The sequence below is a fragment of the Malurus melanocephalus genome, unplaced genomic scaffold (genome assembly GCF_030028575.1).
Source record: "Malurus melanocephalus ecotype Western Australia unplaced genomic scaffold, MMel_1.1 scaffold_320, whole genome shotgun sequence".
Taxonomy (NCBI): domain Eukaryota; kingdom Metazoa; phylum Chordata; class Aves; order Passeriformes; family Maluridae; genus Malurus; species Malurus melanocephalus.
Window position 1 is genome coordinate 97,304 of NW_026623552.1, and position 23,813 is coordinate 121,116.

Below are 23,813 nucleotides of genomic sequence, written 5' to 3' on the forward strand. Positions count from 1 at the left end.
AAAAAAAAAAAAAAAGACACTTCCAAACATTTTTTCTCTTTCTGTGAAGCAGTAATATCCAGGGGACCTTGTCTCATGTTTAATGTCTCACAAATAAGCAACACTCCTGATGCACCATAGGGGCCTCTGCGTTATTAATTTCTCCATCACACTTCTGGATGGACATCATAAGATAATGATACTCAAGTCCCAGGAAGTAGGTGCTAAAGGACCCCCACTTTTGAGGGCTTGTTTCATTTGAATGGCATGAAGGCTSCAGTGTAGAAAAGGTGGGTGCCCTTCCAGCTAAGAAGTCATCACAAACTTCAATTCCACTTTCCAGYCTACGGGCATTCACCTCCAGTCAGAGTGGCCAGACTTTTGGAAACAGTAACCCTTTTCCCTGTTCAGTCACAAAATGTTAAAGCTCATTTACCAGTGCTCATAATCCTGATGGGGAATTTCCACTAAAATTGGCTTAATATGTGCTTRTTTACCAAGTGATGCAAAGAACAGGTCTAATTACTGTAACACACAATAAAATGTCTGAGTAGAAGGAAAAATTAAAGTTTACATAGTGTTAAATTTGTATTCACATCTACACTATTAGATGCCTTGAAAAGAGCTGATGTATTTTTATGTGAAGTCATATTGACTAGTATATTCCTTTGTGCTATTAACCCTCGTATAATCCAAGTAAGAAAAAATTATTTTAATTACTAGATGTGATCAGTTAGGTTTTTTTAAAAAGACATCACCTCTCAGCTGAGATAAACTGATCATTGGACCCATCTACTACTCCCCTCTAACACATAGCTAAAAAAAAGTTTAAAAAAATACTTGTTGTTGTTGGTTTCATGAGTTTGTAGACRAAGAGATGGTTGGGTTTCTGTGAAGACTATTTCAGGTACTCCCAAGTCCAAGGCAAAGTTCTGGGCAATCAGTGCGTCAATATCACTAAATCAGATTTTAATATTCTCAGAAATGTCTTGTATCCACATTGAAGTGGAGACRGCTCCACTTCCATCCCAGGAAACCACCTAGTGTTAAGTTTATACTGAGGCGACCACTCCACTCCTGTCACAGCCCCCAAAACCCTAAAGGTGCTTGAAACAGTTAAAGCCAAAACCACTTTAAGCTTCCACCTTGTTAACTTTCATTCCTTTGAACATAAGCCCCAAGGGTTAGTTGCTTTTGACCAAACAATTTTTTCCTCTTCTTCTTTGCAGATTCTTCCCTCTTTCCAATGTACTCATTAACATGGGGAGATTTCGTTATGAGCCTTAGTGGATGCTACTTGATGGTTTCAGGCCAATGTGTAGGTGTACAAAAACACAAACACACACACATTCAGGGCCAGAAGCAGGAAGATCTGTCAGCATTTGCTGGTTACTGTCCCTCTCCCAGCTCTGGAAATCCTTTGAAGCAGCAGCCTTGAAGAGAAACTCCTCTCTGTGGAGCTGCTGAGGCTTTAACTGCCCTAAAGCTAAGTAAAATAAAGAATTCAGAATGGAGGATCCTAGTGATCTACGGGGAAACAAGAATTCACTTCTTCCATTGGACATATTCTGCTAACCTAATGAGGGAAGCCAGTTCAGTGTACAGGACAAGAGACAAAGCCAAAGATTATTTTACTTTGTAAAAACAGTTTATAACTACAGAGGCATGCTCTGGAATTTTCAAACAGCCCAATTCATGAAACTCTAGGAATAGCATCCGCAAATTTGTGCTATTATATGATTTTCTAACAGAAAAAAAGATAATTCTAGTTTGCAAAACCTAATAGAATGCATCTGAATATTAAAAAAAGGGTACCACAGGACTGAAACTTATTAAATCTAAATAATATTCTTGCTTAATTCTTTATGTCAGCAATTTTTATTTACTTTCTGCCAATATACACAATAAAGCACTGTTCCAGACTATTAGGGGATTCATGCAGCGGAAGCAAAGTGGAATGACTCCTTCTGGTGCAATGGAATTTAACTGCGCAGTCCCTTTTTCTGTACCTTCTACCTGCAAAAATTGTTCTTTGTTAATGAGACAGCAGTGGCACAACAGAAAAAAACATTAACTATTAACTCAAGGGTCTGAAGGACTGACAATCCCCTTCACATATAATGTGGACATTATTGTTTAGTAGACAGAGTGCACAGAAACAACTCTGAACTGACTGGAACTAAATACCCTGCCTCCAATCCTGTAACATCTCCTTTTCAAAACAGAGGCAGGGCAGCTATGGACTTCTTAACATTCATTTCTTGATTAGTCCATTTCAGAATACTACTTATTCTGTATACAYACACAATTGTGAAATACTAATCTTTCCCAAAACAGAAGACACTCAGATATTTAAATAAGTGACCAAGTTTTCTATAYCTTTTCTTGTCTTTTCACAAAATCGCTTAGAGTTGAGTGCAGTCCCATTAAGGGCTGAAGGGAGAAGCTGGGCTGAGATGTGTTTTGCAATGAGACAGCCTCCCTAGTCCCACATGAAGCTGTTCACATAACAGAAAGACACACGAGCTCCATTATCTCCTGTGGTAAATCTCCTGTCGAAATATGAGTTTATTGTACATGTTGAGCCTTAGATTTATAGGTTCAGTCTGCAGTGTTTCATTCACACAGGTACAGTAAGATAGCTACAAAACTCAAATTCCTTGCAAGGGTCTATGTCTGCCTAACGTGACACATCATTTACTCTGTAGACTCTGAGAAACAAAGTTTACCTTGAGCATTTTTCATTTCAGGGACCATTTTACCTTGCTAATTTCAGGAGCTGATGATCCTTGTGGGTCTCTTCCAACTCTGGATACTCTATGGTTCTGTTTAGTGCAACACACAGGCATTATGCTGATGCACAAATTCATCCCACAACTCTGCTATTAGTGACCTCCAATATTAGGGGAATCACAAGCTACAAATAAAATGCTATGATGGAAAGCCTGAAGTGAACTGCTTTGAAAGGACAGCAATAATATTTCCTAAGTTTTGTTACTTGTGAATCAACTACTCAAGTTTCCCAATAAATCATACCAGGAGGCACTTAGATAGAAGCTTGGATCATGATCACCTCATAACCAAGCTTCCACAGGCCATGGTACGTCCTGGAACTAGAACTACTGGCGCTACAGTGGCACATGCATCCAAAACTAAAAACTTATAATTTCCTCTTCAACTTGCATTCAAACAATAGTACAAGAGAATAAACTTTGGTTTACTTAGCAACATATCAATGTCCTACTGTGTGGAGTATTAGCATTGGGTCTGACTGAAGAGGATAATCCACTTTGTAATTTAGTTAAATTACTAATTTTAACAAAGATAAGTACCCTGTATAATTTTGCAGTGCTTAAAGAATACATCCTTTGAGTATTCCACTCTAAGAAACATCAGCTTGTTATAATATTTTAAATTTATGGAACATTTGTAACTGCTGTTATATCAGGAAAAATATTAAATCTGCACAATAAGTACAAACTTTATATGAGAAAGTATACTTGTAAGTGCATGATGATCTCCTGATGTCTGCTGAGGCACTCACTTCCACAAAAGACACAGACATCATCTCTGGGGATAGACTCAAATGTCCCAGAAAGTGCTGCTCAGTTAAAAAATAAAAATAAAGGCAACTAACAGAAATGCAAACAAAAAACTTCATTCTACTGGCCGTAAAAAGAGATGCTTATCTGCATTCTCAACCAAGAGAGTGGTTGAGAACCCCATCTTCAAAAAAAAAGCCTTAAAAGCTCACACTGCTAACAAGAGAATGTATTATTCCTCCCAAATGTGGTTTAAACTGTGCAGAAACAAATTTTGTTTGGCGCTGGCATATATGCTTTGAAGTACATCTCTGGTCCTCTAGAGGAAAGCAGGCGTTTAGGCTAGTATAGCAGAATTCAAACCATTCAAAATATAAAATAAATTAAAACCTGCTGATTAGGAGATCTTAACAATTACTGTATGATGAAAGATAACATCTATATCCAAAATGAAAGATACATTTCATCCTGTCTGTCCTCCAACTTTGAAACATTTTGACTGTAAGAAATAGCAGACACCAAGTGGAACCTGCCTGTATTTCAATCTAGGCCAGCATGGTCCAACTGGTGCCCATCGTCTGAATCTGGACCACAGGATGCCTCCATATGGCCTGCCACCTTTTCCTTGGAGGAGATAGGGAACAGCTGTTTGAGGAGCAAACGCTGCCTGAACAGCCAAACACCTCCTCCTGTGTCCGGCTGGCTCAAAGCCCAGAGCTGTCGCCGTGTTCCTGTGGAAGGCAAGGAAGGAACGGGGGAAGAAGGCAGCAGACCTCCCACCCACACAAGGACTTGAGCTCTTCATCTGCCTGACTCGGACAGACACAACCAAGCAAAGCCTGSAGCTGCTTCTGCCATGGAGAGGGGCAGCCACAGGAATGGCCCAACGAAGCCCCAGGATCTGCTCTTACTGTCATCATAGCTGGGGGTGGGATATACCAGAAGTGACACAAAAATCAGGAATTTGGCATGTGTTTGCAAAGTCTAAACCACCTTACAGTAGATACGCTAAGTGGTACAGTACAAGCATACTGTCAATCTTCAGTTTGCTGCCAGCAAAACAGATTAATACAATATTTTGGCCTTCACGGAAAAGAAGAACCCAGAAAAGCATAAATATATTTCATTATTAACTGCCTATTGATTCATTATCAATCAACAAGAACAACTCAGGCATTGAAATCCAGACAAAGCAAATTAAATAGCAATGCTATTTCTACCTTTGTAACTGCCCACTAAATGCAATTTTAAATCTCTCCTTAAGGTRACATGCATAGTAGACAAGTAAACAAAAGGGAAAGATCTTACAGGGTTTACAACTTTCTTCCACCATCTTTCTTCCACCCATTTTTCACAGTGTTGCTGACATAATTTCTGAAAAAAAGCTATTTAACTGGCATGCCAATGAATATAAATCAAGCAGGGAGGAAAACTGAGAATCCTAAAGAACTACCTGGCGCAGAAACAAAACTGAATTCTGTTTCAAATACATCTGCTTTTGACTGCATATTGGTTGAACTCTTCAGAGGCATTAAAATATTCCCTGTTATACCAACTTAAAAATAATAAACACCTTCCAAATATTTGAATAGTGTGTTTTAAATGACAGTACAATTGTCTGCATTCAACTCAAATATCATTTAGCACACAAAAGTTAAATGGTGGTGTCTTCAAGCCAAGTACAGAGAGACACTAAATGTTCTATTTCACACTGACCTGGAAAATATGTCTATTGAATAGGATAGATTAAAAACAACACAGAAAAATAATGTAAGAGCAGCATAAGTCATATTGAAAGCCTCATCACAACTTCAAAAAGTGGTGTAAAAATTATGCCAGTGATGTGAAATCTTACCTAATATACCCAATATTGAAGAGTCACACGATACCAGATTTTAAAGATGTTATAATATTATTTGAAATGTAGAACTTGATGTGTTAAACATCCTAACTAAAATGATATTCCAGTCCCTAACAGCTAATGACTGGATTTTAGAATTTSCTTCACGCTAAATCAATTAGTCAAATTTTACATGAATAATATATGAAATTTAGTATCTGATCAAAAGGGATTACAGCCGCCAGGAAATGAAGTTCTCTGTCCAATACTGCACACAAACAGATCAAAACATCTTTGGATAGATTACTGCAAAGCTTGTATTCACAATGGGACTACAACAACACTTTCATAAACAGTGTCCAGATGTCAATACACCCTAGTCAGAAAACTGTAAGACTATAGGTGTGTTCCTGTGCAACGCTGGAAGCAAACCAGACTACAGATAATACCTAAAAATTATTAACAACCTCTATCAAAGAGATTCTATTAAAAAAAATTAAAAGAGCATGACTCATGGAGCAGCTTCTGCCTTCTTGAGTAAGAGTAGCTTGACAGAAGGCAAAGACAGCACTAGGCAGTATTTGCTCATTAACTTTGCAAAGAAGCATAAAACTGAGTCAAAGAAAATAAGTTTACTTGCTAAAATGTTACTTAAATAGGTGACTTTGCTTTCTCCATTCAGTAAGCATTTGAGAATTAAACCTGATCACTCTTGTGTGGGGAGCCCAGCACTGGATACAATACTCTGCGTGTAGGATCACCTCTCTCAACATGCTGCCAACAATCCTAATGCAGCCAGGATGCCATCAGCCGTTTTTGCTGCAAGGATACATTGCTGGCTCATGTTCAACCTGTTCCCCAACATAATAATGGGATTATTTCACTCCAAGTGCAGGACTTTGCACTTCTTGCTGAATGGCAGCCCATTTCTCTAGCCTGTCAAACTTCCACTGTACGGCACCTTCCCAGAAACTGAAGTGACACTGACAGGCTTTTAGTTCTCTGGATTATCTTTCTATCCTGAAGATAGGAGTGGCATTTGCTTTCTTCCAGTCCTCAGGAATGTCTTCTAATTATCATGACCCCTCAAAGATCACTGAGAGTCACAGAGTTTGCATTGGAAAGGACCTTTAAGGGTCACCTAGTCCAACTTCTCACTGTGATGAGCAGGAACATCTTCGACTAGATCAGGGTGCTCAGAGCCCCATCCAACCTGATCTGGAATGTTTCCAGGAACAGGGCATCTACAACCTCTCTGGGCAACCTGTACCAGCACTCCACCACTCTTATTGTAAAAAAATGCCTTCCTTACATCTAGTCTAAAACAACCCTCTCAGTTTAAAACCATTAGCCCTTGCCCTCTTGCAACAAGCTCTGCTAAAAAATTGGTCCCCATCTTTCTCATCCTCTTTTAATTATGGAAAGGCTGCTACAAAGCCTCCCTGGAGCTTTCTCTTCACCAAGATGAGCAAGGACAAGTCTCTCAGCATTTCTTCACAGTAGAGGGGCTTCAGTGCTCTGTTTATTTCTCTGGAATTGCTCCAACAGGTCCATGTCCCTCCTGTGCAGGGGACCCCAGAGCTGGGTGCAGTGTTCCAGATGGGGTCTCACCAGAGCAGAGGGTTTGAATCCCCTCTTTTGACCTGCTGTCCACGCTGCTTTTGATGCAGCCCAGGGTATAACTGGCTTTCTGAGCAGCAAGCACACATTTCTGGCTCATGCTGACCTTCTCATTAACCAGCATCCCCAAAGTGCATCTCTGCAGGGCTGCTCCTCAATCCCTTCAACCCACAGCTGTACTGACAGCATGGGTTGACCCAACACAGGTGCAGCACCTTGCATTTTGCCCTATTGAACTTCATGAGGTTCCCATGGGCCTACTTCTCAAGCTTCCATGCACCTCTGAATGGCACCCTGGTACCTAGGACTCCTGAAGGCCAGTCTTATTAGTAAAGACTGAGACAAGGAAGGCATCTGGTACCTCATATTCTTCCATGTTCTGTGTCACCAGGTCCCCTGCTCCATCCAGCAGCAGGCACACATTTTCCCTAGTCTTTCTTTTGTCACCTATGTAAATATAGAAACTCTTCTGGTTGCCTTTGATCCCTTGCGAGATGCAATTGCTGGTGGGCTTTAGCTTTCCTAACCACATCCCTGGATGACTGGACAATGTCTCCATATTCCTTCCAGGTTACCTCTCCCTGCTTTCACCCCTCTATGCTTCCTTTCAGGGTGTGAGTTTTTGCCAGCACCTCCTTGTTGATTCATGCAAGCCTCCTGGCACTTYTGCTTGACTTCCTGCTCTTTGGAATGGACTGCTCCTGAACTTAAAGGAGGTAATCTATCCATACTAACCACATTTTCCTTCTTGGGTGCCTTCTGTCCAAAGCCTTATCCCACAGGACTCTTCCAAGCAGATCCACACAGCAGCCAATATTGCTCTCCTGAAATCCAGCATTGTGAGCTTGCTTTTTGCTCTGCTTTCTCCTCTCAGGATCCTGAAATCCACCTGGCTGTCTTCAGCCTTCACATCCCCAACAAACCCTTCCCCTTTTGTAAGTATGAGGTGCATGAATGCAAGGCACCTCTCCCCATTGGCTCCTCTATAGCTTGGTGAGGAAGCTCTCCACAAACCTCCTGGATTGCTTATGCCCTGCTGTGTTTTCCCTTTAACAGATAACCAGGGTGAAGTCCCCATGAGGACCAGGCCCTGTAAAAGTAAGGCTATTTTTAGCTGTCTGCAGAAGGCCTCATCCACTTCTTTCTTCCTCCTAATCAGGCAGCCTAATTGCAGAAGTCCACTACAATGTCACCCTTATTGGTTTAGGTTCAGAGTTTGATCAACTGCTTTTTCCTTTACAGAGAGCTTGCTGGTGTCCTTCAGAAAAAAAAAAAAAAAAAAAAAAAAAAAAAAGTCTCTCAGTGGTCCAAAGGCTACAGGCTGAAAACATTGTAAATTGTGTAAATCAATGCCAAACTGCCATCCTGCAAATCTGGTGATTTTTTCCAGCACATCAGAGGCAGCTACATACAGACACTATTTTGTCATAGAGTGCCACTGAAATGCATACAGCCATGGCAAAAGCTATGGCTAGCTAATGGGCTCTGCAGGTTTCAGACTTACCACTCCAAAGATTTTAAGAGTCAACTAAAATTATCATAAGATTGTCTTTTATTTAGGCAGGTTGTAACAGCCTTTACTATAGCTGGGGAAAATATACAACATTGCTTCAAACCCATTGTGTTCAAAATGTAAATAGTTTGGGCACTTCCACCTTCTCTAAATGCTCTCCTTGTCTTCATGTCTTGTTTTGATTCACAAAAACTTCTCTGCAGCTGACTACAAACAGGCATAGAGATGCACCTGAAAATCAAACACAAAGACCACTGCATATTCTTTTAAAAAAGTTTCAAACTTGGCTGTATTTTCTTTGTGAACGTCTGTAAACTAYATGGCTCCCTCTTGTGTCTATTATGCCACATTTCAGCGCACAAAAAATTTTTAACATTAAGCCATAAATATTCGGACTTTGTTCACCCTTCAGCAGGCATGCAATGCCCATAAATGTTAAGGAAATCACAGGCATACCTTCTTTTCTCTTCCCCTGCGCAGAGAAAGCTTACAGAATTTCTCTTTGGAACAAACTATATAAAAAAATTTTGCAAACTSCAAGTCTGCAGCAATGAAAACAGTCTTTTGACCAGTCCCTGTACTTTGATACCAATGCAGAGGCCAAATGCACCCCCTAAAGTACATCTGTAAGAACTTTTAACTATTTTTTAGTTATCAAATTACATATGTTTAGAGAGGTGTCAGTGTAGTTTATAGAGCATGGCTAAGACACTCAAGGGTTTATTTTTGTCTGCTCAGCATCCCACCTGTTTCTGCTTATCAAACCCGACTACAGCTTAGCTTGCAACAGCTGTGAAATTCATAAATCTGCCCATTCTTCATGTATAGCCAGACTAAGCACTTGGAGCAAGAGTTAAAACTGCAGCAGTCACCCTTATGGAGAAGCTAAGGAAAAAACAGAGCAGCACTTCTCAAAACATGTTTAAAATTGCAACCTATCAGAAGCCAAATTATTTTAAAAACAGTCTAGCAATACCTTTTGGAAAGAAAAAGAAGCATTTGGATAAATTACTTCTTAGCCCTTTTATTCCCCCCAGCCATTAGAAATATTTTGTAGACTAAAAATGGTGCAATTAAAATATTTTGCCTGCACAAAATAGTTCCTTTTTCCGTAGCTTCAAATAACAAAATCTTTTTTCAAGATGCTGCTAGCATTACTTCTTGCAATAGAACAACTATCAACAAAGTAACCATAGTTTTAAGATTATTGTATTACAAAAATGTATTTATACTTAAAAAATATACTTAAAATGTATTTGTACTTAAAAATATATTAGCCTGSAGACAGAAAGCAATATCAAAATCCTGGTCACACAGGACAGCTTTCATTAAAACACTTTTACTAAAGCAGTATTAGTACTGAATGAAAGGATGGTATACAAAAATCTAACTCATTTCATCATGCTTGCAGAGTACTCTGCCTTTAATAGGTAAGTGGGTTTGCTTTGCTTTTTTCATTTGTATGACAAATTTTTCTTTCACCATTTCTTCACTTTTCCATCTGCTCATGAATTACCCATAGCAATAGTATTTTGTTCACAAATTGTGAGTGCATGTAAGCTGATAYTAAAATTAACTTCAGCTTTTATGAATAAAGGAAAATGGTGCTTTGTTTAGGGAAGAAAGAAGCTTCTATTTTTTCTTTATGAACTTTTTCCCTCCACCATTTCATAAATCACAAGGTCTTATTTTTGAGAGCAGAAACAGAAATGAAAAAGTTTTAAATTTTTGATAAGTTTTCATCAAAATCATTAAGAATAGGTTCCCACTACATACACTTGGCATTCCTGGAGCCAACTGAATTTATTTAACTTTTTAATGTGACATTTACTGAACAGTAGTAAAAAAACATTCAGCTGAAACTGTCATTACATGCAGTGAAGTAAGGCACCAAATAACCAGAACCTGCCTAAAATTTAACTAATATTTATTACCTCTCATTCTACAAAGGTAAGTAAATAAAGCAGATAAATACTACCTGATCTATCTTCATGGTCACATTCAACAATGTGAGACAACAGCTATAGAACAAGATATATAACAAGAACACAAGACAAGCAATAAAAGCATTTGTCAGGAGACCAAAAAAAATTTATCTAGTTTTCTGACCATTCTGCATTTCAGAGGTGTTTTTAATTAATATCGATAACCTCTCATATAATAMTACTACTGCAGGATTAGTCAGTGAAAATGATGGAACTGGTTATAGTGATAGTTCAGATGATTCAGTTCTGATTAAGTCCTGCAAGAGCAGGAACAGCAGCTAGAAGAATTGGGTAATGTTTTACAATATTCTGCTAATAACTCATTAAAAACAGTGGAYCTTTTTAGGGCTAAAAAGATGTTCTAAAGACACAAAATTGAGAAGCTCTGTTTGCTCAGGCAGTATAATTTGAGAAGCAAAGTTAAAGGCTGGAAGGGCGAGGGTAGACTGGCAGCCTAGGATAGCACACAGCCAGAAAAAAAGAGTTGGCTGAACCATCGTTCTGAATTGTGACACCTGGAAGGAAAAATTCTGTTTCCTTCTGATATCAAAGCCATTATTTCTGGCTTATTCCTTGTGCATCTGATTTGGCTTTCATCCATCACTTTCAATTACCTCAATTTTCCCTCTGCTGCTTATACTCTGCAAACTGACACTGTGTTTAAAACATTCAGTGCTTGAAATACCAAACAACTGCACAAAATAATGTAATTTTTGTTGAATTAAAACAGTTAATAGAAAAGCTTTGGAGCTATGGTAACACTAAAGGAGAACAGAATTGCCTTGTGTCTTTTGATCTCTCCCACAGCCAAACAAAATGTCTCTAGATCAAACATTTGGGGAGATTCAGTACACAGAACCATACATTTTTTACACAGATTGTGCCACAAAATGCTTTGGGGGTTTAGATATTGAGCACTACCTTGAGAACAATACATCAATATTCACTTACAATATTACATCTAGATCTCAGTCAGAATAACAGAGCTCTGTTAGAAACTCAGTTTAAATGATTACTTCAGAACACAATGAAAARTTCACCCATCTCAAGCCTTTCCATACTCTAACTGCTAACCAGATGGRTTTATCTTTGTATTTGAAAGCAATCAAAATAATTATGCTAAATAGAACAGAAAACAACAGTTAATCCATGTTCACTGGAAATACAGCATATGCAATGGTTTTATCCTGTCAATTAACAATTATAATTTTACTTTGTTAAGTGCAAACTGCCCATTTTTCAAAGAATCACATAGGCATAGATTGTAGATCTCTGCAGGTCATGTAGCAAAATTTCTATCAAGCAAACTTCTGGAGACTGGCTAACAGTAGCAAGATGAAAGCAATGACTGAATCACCCCTTATCTCTTTTTGCCCAGAAAAAACAAATGCAGCTCCCTCAGTGTCCCATATGGATAATTGGCTGAAGCAAATTACATCTTAATAGCCTTCCTCTGATGTTATTCCACTTTGTCAACATGTTTCCAGTTTGCCAACATATCTTTTGCACTGGTGGGCCCAAAACTGTACAGCATTTCAGATGAAGTTTCACCCAATTTCAAACAATGGGCAGTAATCACATCTCCACCAACTCAATACATTCTTATACATCCATAAGCCTAGTGAAGTGCAAAATTTCAACTGCAGTTCAAAAAAACAGCAGGAAATTGCTTTAATGATTCAGATTTTTAAGGGCAATATACTTATGCTATTATTCAGCATCACCGTTTTCACACCTTCCACATTAAGAATCATGAGAACAACATTTGTAGACTATATTTAAGGYTCTTACCTGAATAACTTTGTAGAAATAGGCATACTGCCGAGCTGTATTTTTATATTGGCTAAAAACATCATGTATGGCCTGAGTTGACTGAAGATACTGTACTTCATCTTCTTCAAAATAGAGAGGAGTATCATATTCACTGGGGAGAGTCTGGATGTAGGGCAGCCAGAAAGAGTTGGGGTTGGCTCTCTCACAAAGGAGATGGAATGCCAATGTTATATTGCCCATGGCTTGAAGAATTCGGTCTTGAGAATACAGAGATCCTAAATTAATTAAGAAAGGCAAGGAACTAAATTAATTTGCCATGGAAGATATCACTCTAGATTTACTTTAAATTAACATGATTTAATAATACATTAGCATTTAACAAAAAAAAAGCTTTCAGTTTTTAAAAAATATTTAGCCTACACTGTATTATACTGCAAGGTTTTTGACACAGCAAATGCCTCATGTACAACTGCATGACAAAACTAGAACAATATTCTCAATACGTCAGAACATTTTATCTCCAAGTATTATACAAGCTACATGATATGTGTTCAAAATAACATACACTTGTGAAAGATATCCAGTGCACTCAGCCAGAAACTAACCGAGAAATTAAATTCTTTCCACTGACACTTCAAGTTTCTAAATATTACAAACCTAATGGTTGGCATGATAAGCGAGCCCTGTAATAAAGAATATCAGCTAAAAAAAGAAAGTCTCCCGCTGAATGATTCCATAAATATTAATTTCTTGCTTAAGAACTTCCTTAAAGGTCTTACCTAAGACTGAATTTTTAGCTGACTCAACTGTCATCAACAGTTTTCTAGGAACCCACAGAAACAATTCTTCAGCCTACAGAAAGGAAAGAAATGCATAAAGGGTCATTTATGTGATATGCCAAGCATCTCAAACACACACCAACTTTAAATTACAAGTTGTTTACTTTTTTTTTTAATCAAAATTATTCTGAATCAAAATTCTTCCTTCTCTTCCACTACAAATTCAACAAACAGCCTGTGTTTCATATTGTGGTAACCAAATGTTCTAATCTGCATTACACAAAGCTTTAAACACAGACACCGAGATACAAAATAAAAGCACTTCCATTTTGGAACTGCTAACATGTACAACACAACTTTAAAGCTACCAGACACACTATATTGCTAATAATTACATGATCACATTTTCTCATAGCAGTTTTTTCATTTGGCTGTTTTTATTCTAAAAGAGCTGCTCAGGATTTCTATCAAAGTACTTAACGGTGTGCTAATGGAGCTCTAAAATGATTATACTATGCTTATTTTCTAACAGCCTTTCTACAACAGCTGATGGGTCTTCAAAGCTGTTTCCCACCTACAAAATGGGAATGGAAAGACACAATCTTAAATGCTTACCTTTTAACAGTTAGCTTACTGTGTATGTGTCCATGTTTCTTATCTGATTATTTTAAAAGTCTTTTACAATTATCATAACTTAACTTTGGGATTTTTTCATTTTCACTGGAATGAAAACTGGTATTGCAAACATGTATTTTTGGGGGAAAAAGACCAGTTCTTTGAAAGGGACATGAAAGAAGAGACTAAATAGTTGAAAACATGGAAGAAAGGGATACATCAATGGGGTAAAGTAGTCTAGTGATTTGGTAAAGAGTATAGGCAACCCAGAGGAAAAAGAYTGATTAAAAATTCATGGTACTATCAGTAATCATCAAAAATAATACTCAATTTTATCAATAATGTTATTCTCAAGTACATAGTTGAGAATGTTTCAGAACAGCAGTTCCATAGGCAGTTAAAAGGGGGAAAAGGCTGAGCATTTCAGAGCTCTGCAGATACATTCCAAACACGATTTTCCAATCTAAGTCAAATGTTCACATGCTTACCTTTATCTCTCTTGTTGCTTTCAAACCAAATCCCTCCTCTTCAAAGTTAGCTATTTCAAAACCCTCTGTGGATGCTCCATTTTCAGTTGCCCACTTTATCAGTTCAGGAAAATAGTCATCTCTTTTTCCATCAAAGACAACAGACAAACCTATATACACAATTTATTGGAAAACAAATGCAGAAATAAGAGGATCCAGAAAGATAAAGAAGTTCACATGAAAGCCCATGTAAAAAGCTCTCTTCTATCTCACAGCAGTGCTACTTTGAAGTAGCTGAGTCAGAACTGGTCTCTGTTAAGTGTTATTCAATACTATACAAATGTCATACCCAATTTTCATCAAATTCAATATTGTGCCAAATTGGCTTAACAGTCATCTTAAAAATGCAACTGCCCAAACTGAGCAGTAATGAAATATGAAACTCTCCTCTTCTTTCCCTTTAAATAAGAGCCAAAATATTTCCAATCTTAATATCAATGATAAATGCAATCACCACATGTTGATATAGACAAGGAGGAATTTGAGAGGCAAGCTGTAATTTCATTAATTCAGCACTGCAGCTGATGATAAGCAGATCTTGAGCTCCTTCTTTCACATAGAAGGCAGTTAGCCTTTTCCTGTAGCATATGGATTTACTAAAATATCTAAGGATAGATCTAAAATATGTAAGGATCATCCTCCTGACATCACAGGGCTCAATACAAATTTTTACACTTTGGTTCTCCAACAGGCATGTGGTCCACCATGTGAAATCACAAGCCTCATTCATTTCCTCAGCTTTCTCCTTACTGTGAATTGATTTTTTTACCTTTCTGTAATAGTTCCTGGCTGTAYTCAGCCATCTTCTTTGGTACCTCTTTGCCTCTGTGTGTTCTCTTCAACCTAAACTCTAGTGTCAGATCACATCATAAGTGTCCAAAGGCCCCTGAAATGTTCAGGCTATTTTATGAGTGACAAATTGTCATCAGCAAGATGCTTTATATCCAAGGATATTTTAGTTATAAGCACAAGGAATAAAATACATTTTGAGATAAAAATTATTTTAGGGAAGTACATTTGGGGATTTAAAATATCCCCCTCCAGTGAAGAGACCAATCCCAATGCTAACTCTGCTCTTATTAACCTCTTTATGGCTTACCTTAACACATATATTACATCACAAAGACCTGGACATGTACCATAAGTTTATAGAACTCATGGCGCAGTTAAAAAATTAACCATGTTTAACTCAGTACAGAATGCAGTCACTCGAACAGCACCATTTATTATTCCATACTCCCTCTGCCAAAAACTGATGTTCAGAGGTTTAAGTCTTTTCATGAAGTAAGATTTTTATGCATCAGTCAAAATATATTAAAAACAGATGTGAAAGGGAAATTTCAAGCCTCTTAAGTATTTGGTTTATCAAGCAATGTCATAAACTAGTCAAGCTCCATGTATTTGTAGTCTGGCGTTCTTGCTGTTACTGAATAAATACCAGAGAAGAAAGAATTGTTTAGGACTTTTTCAGGTATGCTGAGTACAAATCCATTCATTCCAACATTAAAAAGATATTTCACAGTCCTTAAAATACATCAGTCATAAAAAAGGGCAATGTAAAATTAGATGAAAAGCATTTTTTTGAGCATGCCTCCAAATATCAAYGAAACAAATACTAAAAAGTATCATCAACAGCAAGATGCTACAGACCACAATAGAAGAAAACTGGTCCAGTATGAAAAACAAGCATACCTTAAACTTTGGAAAATTGGCAATAAAATTCCTCATTAACTGTGATATAATAAACATCTCTTTATTTTGTTTATGCGCTTCATTTAGAGCAGATATATTTATTAGCTGATGTATTTATTCTGTGCATTTCTATATTTCTGCCATCASTTAATGTCCTGATATTGTATTGCTGAAATTGTTTCAACATTCAGTTAAGTCCTGATGTAAAAMAGCCACAAATTTAAATTTAGAATGTTCAGATTTATAGAGGCAGAGCAGCAGACCACACAATCAGGAACCAAGGCCTATTATTCTCAAAGGATTTTTACTTCTAGTCCTTCAGATTGTGATGAGAAGACAACYTCAACCTCCATTTTCTACTTAGCAGACAGAATCCTCACAGGATCATCAGTCAATGATAATAAATCAGAATTCTTAGTATGAAAATGGTAAATGCCAGTGCCTAAGCCCACCTGAACAATTCAGAAACACTTGCAAGAGTTTCACATTTACCTTTTTGCTTTTTGCGAATTTTCTCAACAAGTGAGCGGATCTGTACATACTCTTCCCACTCCTTACCAGGACCTGGTGGAGGACTGCTGCATTCTGGAAAAAAAATGTTTTCTTTAATAAAGTACATTATACATATATATATATATTAACCTCAGAACTATGATTTTACGGTAGCTTAACTGAAGCCCAGTACTATTTGTCCTTCAAATATGTTTACATGGCAAACAAAACAATTGCCACATCCCATTATATGACACGTAATCAATTTAGACTTTCGACATTTTCACAATATAAGTTATTTTATTCTTTATATTCTTTCAGATATAAGAAATAGCAAATGTCTAAAAAGCTAGGAAGGAAAAAAGGTAAACAACCAGGCCATTAAGTAGACAGTATCTCAGATAAGACTAACAACAAAAAAAGGGTCTGTTTTYAATTATTCAAGCAAAGCACTCTGTTTGCATTAGCCTGCTTGCCATCACTCTTGCTGTAATGAAAGCAGATAACAATAGCACAGAGCATACCTTAATTAATTGAGAAATTAGCTGATACATACATTTGACCTGCCTAGTCAATACTGTTTTCATAGATGCACAAGTGCTGAAGGGACAAGCAAAGGAACACAAAGCCATGTTTTAGCTTTAGATTTCATCCACAGTGTCTCTGCCAATATTCTAAATGTCAGTGTGTGGATTTCTTGATCTAAGCCATGTAAATCCAAGCGGACAGCTGAAGATTACCTTGCTCAACTGATTTGAAAAATCTTAGCATTGAATAAAATATGGAAGCTTGACAAAAAGAACAGCTGATACTTGTCTTTGCTTAGCAAATTAGATTTACGTTTTATTTTTGGTAGCAAAGCAGAGGCCAATTGCAGCATAAGCATCAAACTGCTTTGCCAAATCCTTGTCTCCTCTTTGTGAGCAACGCTAAGAAAAATTTTAGTTTTTCTAAGGCAAAATTTAGATGTGTCCAGGTTATGAATATCTGGACTTATGCTTCAAAATATAACTGTATCTCAGCAGAATTCCTAATGACAGTAGAGTCACTAGTATTTTAGCATTATCGCATGAAATTATGCTCTGCTTTTCATATTTAGTAGAAATAATGGATGAGTTTCAAGTTCCCCAACAAGTGAAAATCCTTGGTCAATACACAAGATCTAAGCACTATAAGAAGTTTCCAAACAGCAACAACAAAAAATTTATCTAYGCAATAAAAATATATGTGCAGTTGAACTGAGCTGTATTACTGCTTCTCACAGTTAATTTCTCTATTCTGGTATCAGTTCAAAGCACTTGTCAAGTGATAAATGGAAACAGTGTAATTCTCCAAGTTTACAATAAAAACATTTCTGACAAAGATTCAATGTCAAGTTATCTAGTTGTTTGAAAGTCTAATCTGACCCAGTATTTATGCTTGTATTCAGATACACAGACAAAGGCTGCCACAAATATAGTCTGTCCAATAAACAGACATTTAAATAAGTCAGTGATAGCATATATTAACAGAAATAGCTTAGCATGTATCCCAGAGTATTTATCTTAAGCGCTCTGAAATAGCAGGCTTGGCCACTTACAGAAAAAATATAACTCACAGGCTTTAGCAAGAGGATGTTTTTGAGTGGTTTACACAGCAACATTTTTCCCAAAGAGGCATAAAACCCAAACTTACTTTGCAATAACTCATTAATTAGATTCAACATTTCCTTTGGAGATACCGTCGCTGTGGCTCCTGTACCTGACTTCTGAGTTTTTACTCGGCTCTTCTTCCCCATCTTCCAACTAAAACAGATTGAGAAGCACACTGTCACCAATTAYAATGAAACAAAATATGGTAAGTATGAATGAAAAAGATCTTCTTTTAGTAGTCACATAAAAAAAAAAAAGATGAGAAATTATTTCTTGCACATATATATGTGCAAGTATTATTTATATGGCCCAAATGTAAGAGCCATACAGTGCAATCTGAAGCAGTATTTAATGTAGTTGCACATTCATTATGTCAGGGTAATTAGAAACCAGAAATCTTAGCAACAAAAGTATAATTATTCGAATCACATGCAAATTCATTAGTTGTGAACAAATATTATGGATTTCAAAGTATTCATGCTATAGAAACCAGGTTATTTTATCTCATCAGCTGCAAGGCCAACAGCAGCTGAATTAGTATTTTGACTGCACATTACATAGCCATTCAAAATGAATCAAAAACTACGTATTCCATTTCAAAATAAAATCAAAATACCATCTGTATATCTTTGCAGCAGCTTCTTGTGATTCAAGGCAACTAGTTAAAGAAAACTTATTTTCAAAGTAAATGGAACATCATCTTAGGCTGGTATTCCAATATTCAGCGCCCTTTGTTCTCATGGAGAACTTGAATCACACAACGCCTCCTAGAACAGCAGTGTAGTAAGGTGTGAAATATCCAGGGAATTTCTCACACGCACTGGGAGCAATTTCTGATGCTGGCACTGAACAGGCTTCTAGGGGAGGGGTTGTGCAGGATCTGGTACTCATGAATAAGGAAGAACTGCTCATGCATAAGAGCCAACTGCGTTGGATGCAGTGATTGTGAAATCATAGTAAGTCTTGAGAAAAGAAAGGAAGGAAAAAAGCAGACTAAAGACATTGGACTCACTGCAGTAGACAGAACTGGGGCTTGCTCAGGGAATGGAAAGCAGAATGACCTCAGAAGCTACAAAGGAATCCATGACAGTGACTCATCACCCTGAACTCTCTTYTCTGAGCACAAAACAAGCCTTCCCAACATGCAAGAAAATCAGCAGGCAGAGCAGAAGGCCAGCTGACTGTACACCGGACTCCTCAGTGGCAAAACTCAAATGAAACAGAAACATATATAAAGTGGAAGTGGGGATAGGCAACTGGAGGAGAATATAGATGCTCTGTCTGGGCAAGCAGAGACTGAAGGAGGAAGGCCAAAGCTTGTTTGGAGCTGATATTGAATATGGATGTGAAAGGCAAGAAATACTTCTACTACGAGCAGAAGACACACTGGGAAAAGAGTAATTCGGCTGCTGAATCAGTAAGATACCTAGTGATGAAAGGTACAGAAAAAGTTCAGGTACTCATCACTTTGGGCACGGTCTTTACCATCTTGGGCAGCTATCAGGTTTACCATGTTCCTGCATCTAGTAGCAAAGTTTGAGGGACAGGAGCTATCAAGTCAAAATATTACCTAGGTAAGCTGGACCTACACAGTAGGCAGGACCAGATGGGAAGCATCCAAAGTACTGAAAAAGTTAGTTGATGTCTCTGGAAGGTGGCTGGCTACAATCTTTGAAAAGATGTGGTAATTGTTCATGACAGGAAACTAGCAACTTAAAATCAAGCAAACAAATTCCAGCTGAAAAGCAAGGGGGAGACAGGAGAGAATTAAAGACCTGGGGAACTATAAGGTAGTGAGTCTCACTTCATTTGCTGTCCAAAATGTAGAATGAGCTCTAAAAGGAAGTTATTTCCAGGCATGATGGACATTATGTGCCTGGGATCAGGAAACAGACTTCTAAGGCAAACCCTGCCCTGCCTTAAGCAGAAGGGTTAAATGGCTTCATGGACCAGTGAGAATTGATGGTTGTCAGTGCTTTGACTTAARCAAGATTTTTAACACTATCTTCCATAGCACCTTAGTTGTCAAACTGAGGAGACATGGACTGAATAGGTAGGAAAAAAAAATTCCTTGATTCATGAAGTTCAAAGAGTTCTGGTCCATAATCCTTAATGCCAACTGATGAGGTACAGTTTTTCTCAGTATTTGATACTGGCCAATATTACCAGATTAGGACGTTAGGACAGAAAGGATCCTCAGCACATTTACAGGGATAAATGATATAAAATGGGAAAAGCAAGCAACAGACACACAATGCCTCAAAAGAACATTCTGTACATAAAATTGATCATTTTATCCTTTATCAGTGTAGCTAGCTGACCCAAAATTAAATGTTTCCTCTCATACTCTATCAAAAAGTTTTGTTGTTTGGCAGCTCAGCTGGTATTAATACCACAATGTATTGATCAGCAACTGAAAAAATTTAGTGAGAAAGGTATATAATCTGGCTGCTTTCCTTTTCAACTAAGATTAGAAAGAACAAGAAACCACCAAACCAAGGCTTATTTTAAATAGTAACTTTGAATGATCAGGAAACAAGCTAAGGTTAACACTGTTAACTTATTAACTCAGAATTAAAGGAACTCAAAACTGACTGAAAAACATCTCATAAAAGGGAAAAAACAAGTAGGGCAAAATTAYAAGGTATTTTCCAAAGCAAAGGCAAACAAACTGTGTCTTTTATATTCTGACATTGAACACAGTGCAGGAACAAGACTGTCTCTGAGTACTTAGAAACTATGAAGTCCTGGGGCATACCCACATACCCTGATTTTAGCAGTTTCTGACAGATACATGTCAGAGGCTCAAACAACCCAACTGTGCTGCTTAATTTTATCAGTCCCCCTTGAGTTGCATAACTTACTTTGCCAATACAGTTCCTACCATGAAAACTCACACATTCAGCTGGTAAGGAGAGATCCCACAGACTCAATGAGAATCACTGTCTGATCACATCTCTTGGTGTTTGTGAATAAACACCAGACATCCTCTTGAAAGGTGTTGCTCTATCACAAACAGTTACATTTTATATGAGCTTTGTTAATTTTTTCAGCTCAGATGAAGGAGGCAGTAATGCTCATTATCCATGCTGGGTTTATAATGGTGCAAATTGAAAATAGTATCAATATAAATGGTCAGCCTGCCATAATGCAGTGTAAGACAAAGAATAACAATACCAACAAAAAAATTAACTCAAGAGTTTGTTTTCATGGTCTTCCCATTACACAGTCTTTCCTTCAGGTTTGCTTTCTTTTCTATACTCCCCAGCAGTTTTCTCATGGTACATCCTTCACAGAGACTTGCACATCACCTCTTCACTTGAGTGTTCCCCTCTCCCATRTGCCATCCTGGTACATTTATTTTAGACTCTTCTGCTCTTAAGAAAAATCAAGTCAGATGGGTCTGTAGTGGCTCCAACAGCAGGTTTGGAGATGGAGTCCAAAATCTTAAGAGCAAGAACAACACAGTTCTATGTTGATTCCGACAAATGTTTTCTACATTCCCTCTAAGCACCATTCCCTACATCTTTAGAATCATCAGAAAATTAAAGCTCAAACTCACACAATGTGTATTTCATTATAAAAGTTATAAATGACAACCTGTAGTTCATATCAAGATGCTCATAAGTATTAAGATACATAGGTTGAACAAATGAAATTATTTTGCAGGWTTTTGGTTTCTCATTTTCAAGAATGAAGCAAGCTAATTTATCAATAAATTGGGGAAAGGCAATCTTAGCAAATGTTCTGTATATATAACTACCAATATACTGTAGGCTTTTTTATTTTCATTACTTTTTTTTTTAWATTTGTGTTGAGAGGAAGAATTTGCTTGAAATATAAACATCCATCAGTAAATTTATGAGAAGGAAAAAACCAAAGAAAACTGTGCACATATTATACATGGAGACATGAGAAGTGCCACTGTGGATTCCGAGCAATACAACAACACATGAAGYTGTTCAAGTATGGTACATAGTCAGCACTAATTTGAGAATTTTTGCTTGTATGAAACACATTAGCACCAAGAACCCATTATTTCAATGAAAGTGTTGCCAAGAATTAGGTCTAAAGATAAAGCTGATTTCAGAGGATGTGAACTTCAGCTTACCAAATATGATGAAAAGGAAAATTTGAATGGTGCTTTGTATTTGTATTACTGTCCTGGATATATATTGTTTCAGTAGCCAAAACCAAAAGTCTAGCTGAAATCTGATCTACACAAGTAAGAAATTCAAGGCTAATACACAATCCATCTCAGCTACGACTAATGTTCAAATAACACACAGCAAACATACCATAGCAAAAAAAAAAACCTAGTTCATTGAACACAGCTCATAAGATTGATGGCACAATAATCAGAAATGCATTTTTTCAGTACACTGCTATCAGTATATGAATATGAAATAAGGTCTGTAAGTATGTCTGCTCTCTCCTTTGATACGTGCATTCTGTCCAACTATTGCTTCATTGTCATCACAATTTCCACAGAGAAAATATTCTGCATGCATGATTAAATCAGAAAGTCTCTCACACACAAAAAAGCCATACCATCAGACTGATATCTTGAGATATCTTGTTAAGGAAGTACTTCCTTTTAAGGAATCACCGACCTTGATCAAAATTGTACTTTTTGATCCAATTCCCAACCAGAAAAACAGGTTTCTACTTCCTACATACTTATGTCCATTTACTGCTCAGTTACATGAAACAGATAAAACTATTTAAAACCTAATGCATCTGACAGCTGTATTGTTTAGTAAGAGCCATAATTTGAAAGGATTTGCTGCTATACATAGCTGTCTAGAAAATGTATTCCAAATACTAGCACAGTGAAGTCTGTGTACCATTAAAAACTCCCACATTATATTTAATAAAACACATAATCTAAAAATAGATTATGAAAGGTTTTTCAAAACTTCTGAACTCTAACAGAAAACTTAATCCAATTTCACATTTGGAAAAGGAATAGTTTAGTTGAGTAGTGCTCTGCTGTATTTAACCAGCAAATGATGAGTTATAATGATAGCAGGAGACCCAACATGGAAAAAGTAAATGTGTTTCCTTTGTGAAACTACTTTTTGGAATTCAGCTTATGAAACAGATTTTAGACTTAAGCTTCAATTAAAAAATAAAAATCCCAGAATTAATTAAAAAAAAAAAAAACATTTGCCGCTTTAGGGGAAAAAAAAGTATGTTTTTAATTTGAAATAAAATTATCTTTTTCTTGCAAGTGACTAAAACTATTGTTTAGAAAGAAATAAAGTATGAACCCTCTTTTTGACACAGCAATGAAAAGAACGGATGTTTGCCAGTACCTGCATGACAATAAAAGAAGTAGTAAATAGATATGAAATAGATACATATGCATCTATCAAATACAGCTGCACTACATGGAGAGAAACAAAAAAATTCAGAACCACAAACTTTTCAGTGGATAAGTGATTTGGTTCCTTTTTTACCTTTTTGCATTTTGTTTTCTGATTGTATTCTGGTAAATAGCTTTTTAAATACTATGCCATATTTCCTTTCAAATGAACGCTGTTGAAAATTCCTGAAAGCATTCTCCAAAGAGTGAGTACACTGACAGCAATGATGAATAAGCTTAGTAATACAGAACAGAGCCACATTTCCAAATATAGTGTATCAGCTGGCTTGGCAAAAAGAATCATGCCAAAAGTAGCAGTGAGGGGTGTAAATGATCCACGTCCCCTCTAATACTGCCATCAAAGAGCAGTTGTGTTGGGTCAGACTTTGTGTGGGTTTTCACATCACAGACAAAAATAATATTTTAATGAGTTGTGAGATATGCCTCCTCTTGACTT

General features: G+C 37.1%; 1 protein-coding gene across 2 annotated transcripts in view; it reads right to left on the reverse strand.

The window, feature by feature from the left end:
- SETD3 (SET domain containing 3, actin N3(tau)-histidine methyltransferase) overlaps window positions 1-23,813 on the reverse strand; it is a 58,619-nt gene that overhangs the window by 16,963 nt on the left and 17,843 nt on the right. For both annotated transcript variants that reach the window (XM_057377625.1, XM_057377624.1), the window contains 5 exons: window positions 18,032-18,141; window positions 16,358-16,450; window positions 14,135-14,283; window positions 13,032-13,104; window positions 12,271-12,527 (listed from right to left, as the gene is read on the reverse strand). In XM_057377625.1, coding sequence (XP_057233608.1) covers window positions 12,271-12,527; window positions 13,032-13,104; window positions 14,135-14,283; window positions 16,358-16,450; window positions 18,032-18,134 — 675 coding nt within the window. In that variant the 5' untranslated portion in view covers window positions 18,135-18,141. The remainder of the gene's footprint in view (window positions 1-12,270; window positions 12,528-13,031; window positions 13,105-14,134; window positions 14,284-16,357; window positions 16,451-18,031; window positions 18,142-23,813) is intronic.